The 13,006-nt window shown below is 37.0% G+C and overlaps 1 protein-coding gene across 29 annotated transcripts in view; it reads right to left on the reverse strand.

The window, feature by feature from the left end:
• The window catches only part of ESRRG (estrogen related receptor gamma), a 404,999-nt gene that overhangs the window by 11,464 nt on the left and 380,529 nt on the right, over positions 1-13,006 (reverse strand). For all 29 annotated transcript variants that reach the window (XM_071739656.1, XM_071739667.1, XM_071739658.1 and 26 more), the window contains one exon: positions 2,677-2,946. In XM_071739656.1, the coding sequence (XP_071595757.1) occupies positions 2,677-2,946 (270 nt within the window). The remainder of the gene's footprint in view (positions 1-2,676; positions 2,947-13,006) is intronic.

Below are 13,006 nucleotides of genomic sequence, written 5' to 3' on the forward strand. Positions count from 1 at the left end.
CTTTTTCCTGCTTCTATACACCAGCGGGGAAAGTACTGTGACACTGTATCATAAATCACTAACCCAGATACAGAGCTTAAAACCCATCTTTGCCTACTGTTTACAGTAGAGTCAACCTGGGAATCTTTCTAGACAGTGCGGATATGACAAAAATTTATGAAACACCTAAGATCCATTCTCTCTACAGCTATAAAAAAAGATAATGTATTTTAAAGCAGAAAAATAAAAAGTGGAAATTTTAGAAGAAAGCAGATAGAGAAAAAGTATATTAAGATGTGAATTGCTAAGCAATTGATTTTATAATTACATGTTATTTATTTATGTATTTATTTTTGGATATAGCTGCATTTACATTTATCATAGAATCATAGTTATGTGAAAATAAGCTATTTTTGCTTTTGTCTGTAAAAAAAAGACACCCCCCCCCAAAAAAAAAGAACTGTACTTTAATTTTAGCAGCATTTGTAATTAAAACATGAGGCATCTGATATGCTTCAATGGGCTGTAATTCTGCAGGCACTATTTTAAACCTACAGGTTAGTATACCTACAGCTGGTAGAAGTTTGCTGTCTGCTGCATTTACAACCTGAAGCTGGAATGTTGAATGTCAGCAGTGAAAAAATTATGTTGAAAGGGAAGTCAAAAGGTTGGGGTCCTATTTAAATTCTTGCAAAGTTTCATTTTAAAACAGCATTTTTATTTTTTCAAAATGAGGGAAGGAAATGTTTTGACGTAAATGTGTCCTGAATTTCCGTATGCTGAATTGTGTTTATCCCTGACATTCTGACATTTTGCTGGCTGTAATTCCTAGTAAAGTTAATGAAGCTACAGATGATTTTGATACAGTCTGTGCAGAACGTATGACTAAACTTTTTTTCTGGCAGCAGTATCTTTTACTATCACCTAAACACTCCATGTCTTTTTTGGGGAGATAAAAGATGATGTGAGCGGTATGTAACACCATATCCGTATCCTCTAGCCCCTTATGATTTTTACCAAGTAAACTGTAGAAGTATTTCTAATTCAATCTTTGAATTACAAGGATCAAAATAAATAGGAAAAAAACTTTAGAATTTAGACTCTTAATTCCAGATATCTTTCTTGCTCTGTTCATTAAGTGCAACCAATTTTGAGAAAAATGATTCTTGTAGCTGCAAAGCATTCTTAAGTGTCTAATTGCAATGGTCAAAAATTATAGATAAAACTTCAATTAAAAATTATTTTGGTATTTGAGAGGCATTTTGGCATTTTGTTTATTCTGGGAAGAAGATAATACTCTAAAACTAAGGGTAGAGTTAGTGGGGTGGAGAAGATTTTACAAAGCAACTAATAAGCCTTTTGGCTTTGCAAGTTTTTGAATTATATTTCCAATTAAAAATGCAGAGCGCTAAATCACATTACAAAGACAAATAGGAAAGTACAACTTCATTGTTGAAAACAATTTCCCTCCTATCAATCTGAGGATTCATGCATCAATATTGTAGATGAACTGTTAATTACAAAATCAATTAAAAAATTATTTCTAAAAACAGTCACGCGTCCTGGCTCTCAGGGGGGCAATTTGGGCAGAAGGTCTCATCTCACTAGGACCACGCCAAATCACAAGTCGTCATCCACAAGTAAGCAAAAGCAATCTGGTTTTTCATTTTTCAGCGCGGCTGAGCCCAGCCTGAGATTGATCGTCACATATGGCCCCAGAAAACAAACTGTCAATACCTTGAATGCTGCAGAATTTGAACAAATAGCTGTCTGCCCATTCAAGCCACTCATTGCATCCCATTTAACAGATTTTATTGACAGTTTCCTTCTTGTAATTAAAGGGAAAACTACTGGCCAGCAACCAAGATAAAGTTCAAAGATAGGGTCAAAACAAAAGCAGATGGAGGGGCATGGTGTGACTGTCAATGGAACATAGCATCAGAGCATGTTATTGACACACAGGTATCTAATGATCGGCATGTCATTAAAGACGGATCTATAGTGAACTTTATGCAAATGCTAAAAGGGACTTAAGACTACAATAAAGCATTAAGGAGACACAAAAGGAAAAACAACAAAGCACAAACGATTTTTACTTATCTGACAGTATTCACTGCTTCAGCACTTTTAAACTCAAATGCGGGGGAAAAAAATTCTGAGATTTTTAACCCTTGTGTCACAGGTGATTTCTGCAGAAGCATTCTCATAAATGCAGAGAATCCATAAGGCAAAGTGTGCTCCTTGTGAGATTAAATAAGAATTTCTTCCCTTCTCCCATATCCCGAATTCACCTCATCAAAAAAATCAGTAGCTGCCTTTAAAGAGAACGTATATAGCATAATCTCATACATCCTTTCTGTTTGTTTTAACTGCACTGATTAGACTTGTCTGGATTATGCAACTGATTTAGGAGAATAACATCTATATTCATCTGAAGGGATCTTTGCCTGTAAAATACTCTCAAAAGCATAAAGTACAGTGTTCTTCACTCCCTTAGGAACATATTCTATAATTACTTATAATCAGAAAGTTCTTAATTTTAACTGCTTTTTTTGTCGTCTTTGAGACTAGGGTCTGGTTCACAATTTCTTATTCTAAAACCATGTTCAAAGCAAGCATGCAGAAAGTATTATGGAGAGAAAAAGAAAAAAAGGTGACATATTAAACATGTAGCAACCATCATGACACTCTGCCAACCTGAATTAGCAAGTGCTATAGCTTTGAGGGTGACAAACTCTTCTTTCTCCAGCTTCATGCTCTTGTATTTCTTTACCAGCTGCAGTATGGCATTGTTAAGATCAAGAAGGCCTGCCAATTTGGACTGGTCTTCATCCATGATATAATCTTCAGCATATACGAGCTCATCCTCAAAAGAAAGTGACCGGTATACAACACCGAGAATCAAAATCTCCATCCAAGCACTCTGCAGAAGGCTCATCTGGTCAGCTAGAGACAAAGTGGAGAATCCTGAATAGGAAAAAATACAGGAAAAATATTAAGCATGTTTGGATTTATCAGAAAAATCTGCTTGTCTTTTTGATTTCTTTTTATACGCTCTATGATAAAGCATGTACCTAATCTATTTTCCCCTTCTCCACCCCATCCTACTACAGGAAAGTAAATCTGTATAAAATCAAATGTCTTCTAATCAACACACAAGTTATAAACAAGTTGGAATTTGCAGGCTCTTTTTGTAAGAATCATATTAGTTTGGGGATTAATGCAGTGACGGTCTATGATTTGTGTGATGTCTTCTCCATCTTGAAATACTTATGCTCAGTCCTAAAACCTGAAACACGATCTGATGACTCTGTTCATTATTACCATAAAACAAGAAGGATAATTTGGGAGAGGAAAAAAAAAAAAAACAAACAACTTTTTAAAGACCAAAGATTTGATGTTTTAATAGAATTAAGCTGATTACCACAAAGAGGAAAATTCTATTTGAGCTTTAACCTCAGAGGGAAGTACCACCTACCCTTCCTGGAAAAGATGCTAACTATATCTGTAATGGCTCCCACCTCTACTATACTTGTTGAAATAAGAGGGTGGCATACAAAATTGCCAACTGAATAGCAGTCACACCGTCCTTTTTCTGAAGGCAACTAAAAATTTAATAAATGTCTCTTAATGAATTTAACTTTTGCTTTTTTTTTTTTTTTCCCCCCTTGCTGACTTTTCCTAATAGGATCACTAAGGGCAAACATGTTTGCCACATTATCTTTTCAGACTCTTATTTACAGCACCTGTTAATATATTATATCAAATTGCTAATATCCCAATCACATTAGGAACTACAAAACAATATGGGAGAGGAAGTGATTTTCCTGGCCTATTGGTAAAATGCAGAAGTTTGCCAGTTGGCACCATCAACCACAAGTACTTAATAAAATCATCAAAGGGGATTAGTCAAGCCTTCCTTAAAGGGTCTTAAGACGTGTCTGAGGCTTTCATTTAGTTTTTTATGGAGCTGCTTACATGTCCTTTGCCAGGGTTCCCGCTGCAAGAACATTCTTTTTGGCATTCTATTATACTTAAATGCATTTTTCTGATTTGAAAGTCGAGAGTTACAGTCAAGCAGGAATATATCATAAACTAGCAAATCTGCAAGTCCAATTCCAAGTGAGATTGTCTCTATAAGCACTAAGAAACAAAACTAATACAATAAAAAAGGAAAACCCCACATCCAAACCACCAAGCATCCATAAAAAATAAAACATAAAACTGGCCGCATGCTGTCTTTCCCTCTCTCTCTCTCTCTCCCATTTTTCTCTCCCTATTCGTTTTCCTTTTCTCTTACTGTCGTTTGAGTCTTGTAATAGAACTGTAGCTCTGTGTTCAAAAAAAGCCCAACAAAAACTGAGTCAGCCACCACAGGAAACCCTTGAAGAGGTGACAATGGAAAATAACACATCTGTGATTAAAATAAATAAGAGAGAAATGGAGAAGAAATAATTATTTTAAAGGTTATAGGGAGGAATTCATGATTTCAATTAGCTGCAACATTTCTGCTCCTTCCCGTCTTTCAAGAACCAGTTTTTCCGCAGTAGCAGATGGACAGAGAACGTAGCCTGCAGCACCGTCCTGTGACAGCCCCATTCTCCCTTCCAGACACTGCTGTTAGTAAATAGATTTACACATTCTCCAATCTCCACACATCTTTCTGCCGAATAATTAAAAGCAGGATGATTAGTTTATTGAGTGGAAGGAGGAAATTTTTTATTGAGGTCCATCCACGATTTTATCAGGGCCAGCACTTTTACGGTTGTCATGAGGGTGCAGGCATCCAATTTTTCTTATCTGCCTGATTAATACAAACGCTGTTTCAGGACGCATTAATTAACAGATACAAATCTACGTTCTCATGGAAGGATCAATACTGAGAAGAAAAGAGGCATCAATGTGAATTTAGTGCTGATGATGGAGAAGGCACTCTATTGACATTTACGTGCATAGAAACTTTAAAGTTGCAGTGAAGCCCTTTTGTCCCTGTGATTTACAAATTAACAATTTTTCAGGTATAACAATGTTTCACAGACTTCTGAGGAGTTTAATTAAGCAAAAAGCAATAAAATCAGTTTCGATTAAAAAAAGTTTAACCCGCAATTTCTCTCTGTTCTCTTTTTCCTCTGAAAACTCCCATTTCCTTTTTTTTTATTTCCATACCTATTTTAGTATGGTTTTGTTTTGTTTATTTGTTTGTTTAACAAATAGAGCTGTGTTTCAGTAACATTTATTGTGTGCCACTGTCAAAAGAAGCTACATATGTCCTGGAAGGGGGGAAAATGTGTAGTTGCCTACAATTTATTGTACTGCACTCTTGAAAAATCAGTGTTCTGGTGCAGGAAGTATACTAATTGCTTTAATATGACACACAAAAAAATCAAAAGACATTTTTACATTATAGAAAAATTGGCAAATATATAGCACACTGTTCTGCTCTCCAGTAACAAATCAAATAAACATTACTATTTTCTTCCTGATCAAAGAAACTTTCTGTCAAAAGCTTGCTCAGTGAAAGCATGTTTTAACTTTTAAAGGCATCCCTTGTGGGAATGTAAAGCTTTGTCAAGTTGTAATTAATATGTTTTTGTTTTGTTTTGATTTTTCAGAAAATGTGAAAGCATTCAGCATATCTCTTCCATTGTACTAATGCCCTTCAGAGGCACATGGTCAGCAAATCCCAGTTAAAAGAACAGATTATGCGAGCATATGTATTTACAGAGATTTATTTTCAATTATTTGGAGTATGTTATACTTATTTCATGCCAAACTGTGCTCTGATTCTGTGAGCTTTTTTTAAGTAGTTTACTAGGAGCATCCACATTCTGTGACAAGTGGATGTAAACCATTTTAAAATATAACTATTTTTTTTTAAAGTCTCCAAATTAGTCACAAACACACTTTCAGCATTCTGGGTCAGTGGTAACCTTCCCAGTCACATCTATAAGCTCTTTCCAAAACACCCTGAGATGCTGCATGTTGGTTTTGAACTTTGTTGTGCTTTGTGTGGCTCCTTAATCCTTACAAGTCTTGCAGGTCATCATTTCAAATGCAGAACTGCATAATGGCTTTGTAAAATACAATGTTGTGTACCTTTTTCCCCCTTAGCATGTACCATATTGGTGACGAGTTTGATCTCTCTTCATCTCACTCCCCAAGTAAATGCTGTTTAATGTATCTCAGGCATTTGCTGGCAGAATGACTCTGTACCTTGACCTGCAGTTAAATAGCATGTTTATCTGCAATACAGCACATTCCAAATAAACCAGATGACAGTTTGCAGTAACGTCATTTGGAAGGATTGAAAGGCTTCTCAGGTACCCCTCAGGTAAGAAGCTTGAAGGAAGCATGTTTTGTGCCAACCCTCCTGCCATCTTCTACTAGTCACTCGTGTGCTTGACAATGATGCCATGGGCACTTGTCAAGATTTTTTTTTTTCTTTTTGCCTAGCAAACTGATGCACTTTGCAGCCAACTTACAAAAAAGGCTAAGCATTTGAAAGTGTGAAGGGCAAAAAATATCTGACGGCTAGTCTTCAAAAATACACTTTCATTTCAGAAAGCATAAATGTTTATTTCCTGAGCTGAGTGTTGACAGAAATAGGCTGCAGTGCAGGCATATGAATTTAACCCCTGGTGGGCATTCTTTTCAGCTCAGTTTTTATGTGGCTGAATGCAGGCATTGTAAATCTATGGGGTGTCTTGTAATATCAGTTAACAATAGCATTGATTTGCTGGTTACAGATTTTCTTCCTTCCTTTTTTTCTTTCTTCTCCTTTCAGGGACTGTAGTGTTTCTTTAGCTAAAAATAGGTACTTTTCTACAAATGGCTTATCACACTCAAATTGTAATTATGCCGTAATGACTCACTGAGATCACCGAGTGTGGATTGAGAAAAGGTTGATTGAGCAACCGAACATATGCTTCTTTTTTTTTTTTTTTTTTTCCTTTTGCATACCAGCAAACCCAAAGCTCAAAGGAAGCAGAAATAAATAGGTAAGGCCTTAGCATTTTTATTATAGGAACAACCAGCAGTGAGCTGACCATGCTCTGCAGCACTCGGCACTCCAAGTGAGCTCCAAACACACTTTGCAGTCTCCGAGACGGGGCCGTTGCAACCACAGATCTGTTTCAAGTATCAGCACATGCACTATTTGTTCTCTGTTTCACATTGCACACAGCTCCATGCTAAGCAGGGTAAATCTTTTATATTCCTGAAGACCCTCTCCTCTACTTCATTAAGATGGACTTCATGGACACTAACTCACTAGGGGTTAGAGTGAAGCAGCTGCAGATGGTCAAGTGCCAAAGTAAGATCTGTGCCTCGCACACAGCACTGGACAAAAAAGACACTGGCTGGACTTATCCCTACCATTATTTGCAGCTCTAAACATTTGATGTGATGCCTCAATCAGGCTACACTGACTCAAATCCTAGTTTATTTAACTTTGCAGGGAATGTACTTCCCTTCCTCTCCGCTACATGTTTAGAACTATAAATATTTGACCAAATCAGGTTATGAAATTGCTGTTGAATCTGGGAGTTTCTCACTTTTCCTGATAATAACCTACCATTTATTTTACCAGTTGTTTCTGTGGTGGTTTGTTCCAAGAGTAAAATATTCCTCTCGCTTGCCCTGGTATGAACTTCAAATATCTTCATTTACATTTTGTATAATCAAAGCTGTGCTTGAAAATGACATGTTCACTAGTGTGTTGCAGATTCAATATTTTTACACAGTTGAAATATCAGAGTTGGATTTTTTAATTATTTACACTTAATTTTGATAGATTAACTTCCTTCTAAATGTTTTATGGGTGCTGACGTTTTCAGCACAACTTCCTTATTTCAAAAAATGATGTATAGCCATCACCTTCGAATGAACAAATTGGTATTTTAAACACTTCTTAAAAAAAAAAACAAAATGTTCTTTCAGCCCACATTACTGATTTAGAGAGTGTGTGGGCTCATGGTCTAACAACAAAGAGTGGGCCAAAAGCCTCTCCTGGCTGCACAGATATGAATGCAATGAAACTCCATTTCAAGATGGGTCTCAGGTCCAGTGCACTCTCTCAGGCATAGATACAGCTGTCATTCTGCCTTCCTCTCCCTTCCCGGCATGCATTCAGCATTTGCCTGGATCCATTGTACAACTTCTGCTGGCTCCCAGGGATGTAAACAAAGGCCAGGAAAATTTCAGCACTGGACTTTCTGCTAGGGCTACATAATGTTTTCTAGACATGATCACAGAATTTGCTGAAGGAAACCTTCATAGCCTGATTGCCACTTAATATTATTCTCTCAGAAATCCAATGAGAGGATGATGTGATTCACTTTTTTAGGGTACCTCTAGAGCTGAATCTCCCAGATAGATCTGAATTAAGAGACCTTTTTTAGTATATTAATCCAAGAAAAAAATTGATTTAATTGAATTTCAAGTTACTCTGTAGTCTACAGCACATATCAAGACCCACAAACATTTCAGCTGCTATGAAAACCATCAAACAGAAGGAGAGTGCTCTCACTAATCACCAAACATATTTCACAGATTATGGATGAAATTTGGTGAAAGCTGGAACAGAAACAGATACAACTCATTATGCCAGATTGAAACGTTTTTTTTTTTCCAGCCCATAGCCATTTGCTCATGGAGCCTCTGGTCAAAGGGCCAGTAACTGCACAAGATGCCACAGTCAGTTGAAATTTAAGTGTGACCCTGTGAAAGGTGTCAGCTCATGAAACAGAAAGCACAGGTATTTGCCCAAACCTGAAAATCACAGATCAAGTCCCAAAGCACAAACTACAGCTGACCAGAAATAGATCCACAAGCTCAACTTACGTTATTTGCTGGATTCAGCTATTTAGATCTGATGTGCTACAATAAAGTTATGTTTAGAAATTAGCTTCAACCAACAACTTTCATGCAGTAAACCCACTGCCTTTTCCCAGTGATGCTTTGCTATATAGCATCTCCTTCTGCCCCTAAAGCAGAACACTGCAAAAGCAGCACTGGGGCTCTGTTGTGAGCAGCACTCTCTGTGCTACGAGTTGTGACTGCCATCTGTTAGCTGTGCAGCTATGGGAGAGGGAAGATCAGATTGCATACACAGAGGTGCCCCAGAATCACTCTGACTCGAGTGCAAAAAGCAAAATCTACTTGAGAGCGTTGAGATGCCTTCAGTCAAGCCTGTGTACTTTCTTGCATTTTATTTAAGTGTGTTTGTATACCTAACTCTTGCTGTCCAAGTTCTTATTAAATATACATATTTTTTTATATTTTATAACATGAAAAAATGCTTATGATAAGCACTTTTTCAATAGCATCTACCAGTAAGATGGGAAATGCCACAGAGCACTAAGAAACCTGGGGCTCTTATCAGAATGCTACTTTCATCTCACTGAAACAACAGCAGAGAGATGGCACAGCAATAAAAATGCATTCACACTGCATGTCCCTCTAAATCCATTATGAACAATGGATTCTCACTAAGCAAATATTCACTTGTCAGAAGTATTTGCAACACTGGATTCATTCAACAGGACTAAGTAAGTGAAGTTCACAGCAATTTAAGAGCAGCAAATTAGACATCTACAAGCAGTGAAGATGCTGCTTGTCTAGCATGACCTTTCACTCAAGCTATAAAAAAAGGTGTTAATTTAAAAATTTTAAAAAGATGTGATTTAAATATCCAGTCAGTAATCTTTTTGATTTCTCTTTTGCCCTATGAAGCCTTACATGATAACAATGAACATAAGCAATTTAAGCTTGTAATTTCTTCCCAGGGTAAGATGCACACAGTGAGAGGTAACTTGGTACAGTTTAAATTGACTTCAGTACTTATATCAGAGACATCCCCTTCTAAACACGCAAATATTTCTAGGCAGCTGCTTTTAAATTTCTTATTTCTAGTTACAGCACAGTTCTTTAAGACTGCTTCTTTAGCAATAGTAATGGGAAAGAACTGTAAAATCTGACTGATTTCACATAATCACCTTCATGTCACCATCATGACTTCACATAATCACCTTCAGTTACTAATACTATGAAGTAAAACATTGAAGATTAAAAAAACTGGTGAGTCACCCTTGCTTCAGGACAGATTTGGTAAAACCTCCATGTATGGGGGTACTTTATAATGGCATTTCTGGAATTTATTTAAACAGATTAATACTTGATTTTCCCTTTGGGCTGGTTTAACCACTGGAATGTCCACAATTTTAAATAGCTTTACTGCAAAATGATACCAACGTTATATTAAAAAGAAGCCAGGCCAAACACTGATATTCTGATTTATAACTAGATGCTCTGAGAAAAGAGCAAGATGGGAGATACAGCAAACTGCTTTTTTTTTTTTTTTTCCCCCTGTACATTAGGCAGTTGGCTCTCCTTGTGCATCACGTTCTCTGCAGTAAGGTTTTGAATTCTAAGATAAGGACAATGAAGAAGTTTTAAAAATTCAGACCAGCAGTCCAATACTGCCCAGTGTACCTGAAGGTCTCCTTAAGGTCAACAATATGAACCTGTGGATAGATTCCTGAGGGTGATCTTTCTAATACACTACTTATGTGATCTGACCTGCTTACTTGAAGTTTACTCTTGCAATTCTGTAAACTGCAACCTCCTAACACAGCCTGGTTAGGCTAAGGGCTGGCATTTTTTTCCTGTTACTGAAGATAGCAGAAGCAGATGATATGATATGACATGGTGTGGTCCTAAAACAGTCTTTGCCCCTACACTTGAGAAGTCTGTGGCTGGGGTACAGCATTTTACAGGAAATCTGGCTTTTAAAATGTCTGGCATATTTTGAGGTATCACCTGTGCACCCAGATATCTGCATGGGAGAAAATGGAGCAGGACTTATGATCCTGACTGTTTCCTTTCACTGAGCCCATATGAGAAAAGACCAATCATATTTTCAACATAAATACTGATTTCACACAAACTTTCCTTCAATCTGTTGCAGATGTATGCATTTCAGTATGGGTACACTAAAGCCAAATGTGTCACTGAAAAACTAAAAACTACATTCTGTCATTAGAGAAGTGACTATAGAGAAAAAACAACAGGCATCATGAGTAGTGCTGAGTCTCTCTCCGGGTCCAATCCAGAAAATGGTAACAGAGTTGGCTTAGAAGAGTAAGCACTATAACATGATAGCATGCATCATCTGTGTGTGATATGCTTTACCTAGGTCATTCAGCTAGCAGAAATGAAATTACAGAAATAGTACACTTTTTTTTTTTTTTTTTTTTTTTTTTTTTTTTTTTTTTTTTTCTGGACTAAACAATTGAAAAAAAAAACCAACCCATGAACTTGAGAGGAACCTAATTAAACTAAAAGCTATCAGTGAAGTCAGGTACTGCTCACTTGCATCTTTGTACCCATCAGCCTCCCAACAACTGGTCACACAGACTACAAATATTAAGAAACTTAAGAATTCAAGCTTCTTCAGCTTAGTGCATGTTAGGCTTCAAAACCAAGTTTGTTGGATTATTTTCTCTATCAGTTTGTTGGTGCTGGGTTTTTTTTCACAGCAAAGGGGGTTTCTTGTGCATTTAATACATGCTGCCTTTTATTAATAATCTCTACTGGTCTGCTTTGAGCATACTTTTCCTTAAAGAGTGCTGGGTCACTGCTGTTTGCCTTTTGCTCCCCTGGGGAAGCCACCAGTCAGTTATTCCCTGAAAGCTGTGGCAATCTCTGCTCCCTCCATCTTTCCATCAGGCAAAGTCAGGTTTCCAGGAATTTTCCAATCATGTTAATAATATGAATCCAATACTGGAATGTATTAGCATATGGAGAGAATCATGCTTACTATCCAATCAACGTAACTGTGTTAACCCTTTATGTGCTGAGCTAGCTAAAATCTCTTTCCATAGCCAAATCAAAAACTCCAGGTTGTAAAATTTTGGGTAAATATAATCTTTTGTCCTCTGGAAGGAACACAACAATGCAGAACACTGTCCTGCTACTTATTCTTCTTTCTAATCTGTAAAACTTTTCTACTGGCTAGTTGTATTTCTTAATGTTCTGCAGATGTCAAAAATTCACATAATGTTTATAGTCTCCCCAGTTTGGGGGAGGAGAGTTACATATATCCTCCTATGTTAATGTGAAATTTCTAGTTTACCTAGCTGACTGTATATGTACCATTGAGATAATCTCTGGAGGCTGTATCTTAAGTCTACAACAGTCCACACACAGGAAAAAAAAAGAGAGAGGAAAAAAAGAAAGAAAGAAAAAAAAAGGAAGCTGCCTGATTCTAATACACCTAATTAGCCATCGGCAGACTCTTAATTGCATACATTAGGATGATTCCATAGTGGAGATTAATTCTAAATATACCCAAGCAGCTGGTTAAGATGCCATGGATTACAGTGTGGACTGTACTTTTCCACTTAATTAGATATCAAAATTAAGCAGCAACAAGCATTTTGACATAACGGGGATCAAGCCGCCGCTTGGCATCCCAGAGCTGCACTAAAGTGACCGCTAAACAGAGCCGCACAGATGGAGAGATATTAAATGTCGCACTGGAAAGTAATTTCAAATAATAAAATATCAATATTTACATTTTAATTACCCCTACTGAGAGCCGCTCTGTCATTTTCACTATTGCCGACACAGCAAGGGGTAGCGGAATGACATTGCGGCTCTGGCTGCAATGACTATTTTGTTTCCATTAAAGAATGACAAGTGTTTTAGAGGCAGTGACACCCAGTGTGTGAACAAGAATGACAGCAGATCAGAAAATTCCTATTAAGGGAATAAATGACTCAACAAGAGAATTTACTTCAAGCAGGCAGCTCCTCTTTGAAACACATAATCCTTCCTAAATTTTCTGCAGAAAGTTTATTATTAGAGGTGCCCCGGGGAAACCTTGGCTTCTCATAAAATATTTAGAATGACTGGACCTTTACATGATGACCAGTCAATTTAAAACCAATAATACTCAATGCTCATCCTTACTAAGAGTTATATGAAGAGTCTGTATGTATCAAAATAGTTTGAGGGGGGAAAATGT

This window comes from Heliangelus exortis, chromosome 3 (assembly GCF_036169615.1).
Source record: "Heliangelus exortis chromosome 3, bHelExo1.hap1, whole genome shotgun sequence".
Taxonomy (NCBI): Eukaryota; Metazoa; Chordata; class Aves; order Apodiformes; family Trochilidae; genus Heliangelus; species Heliangelus exortis.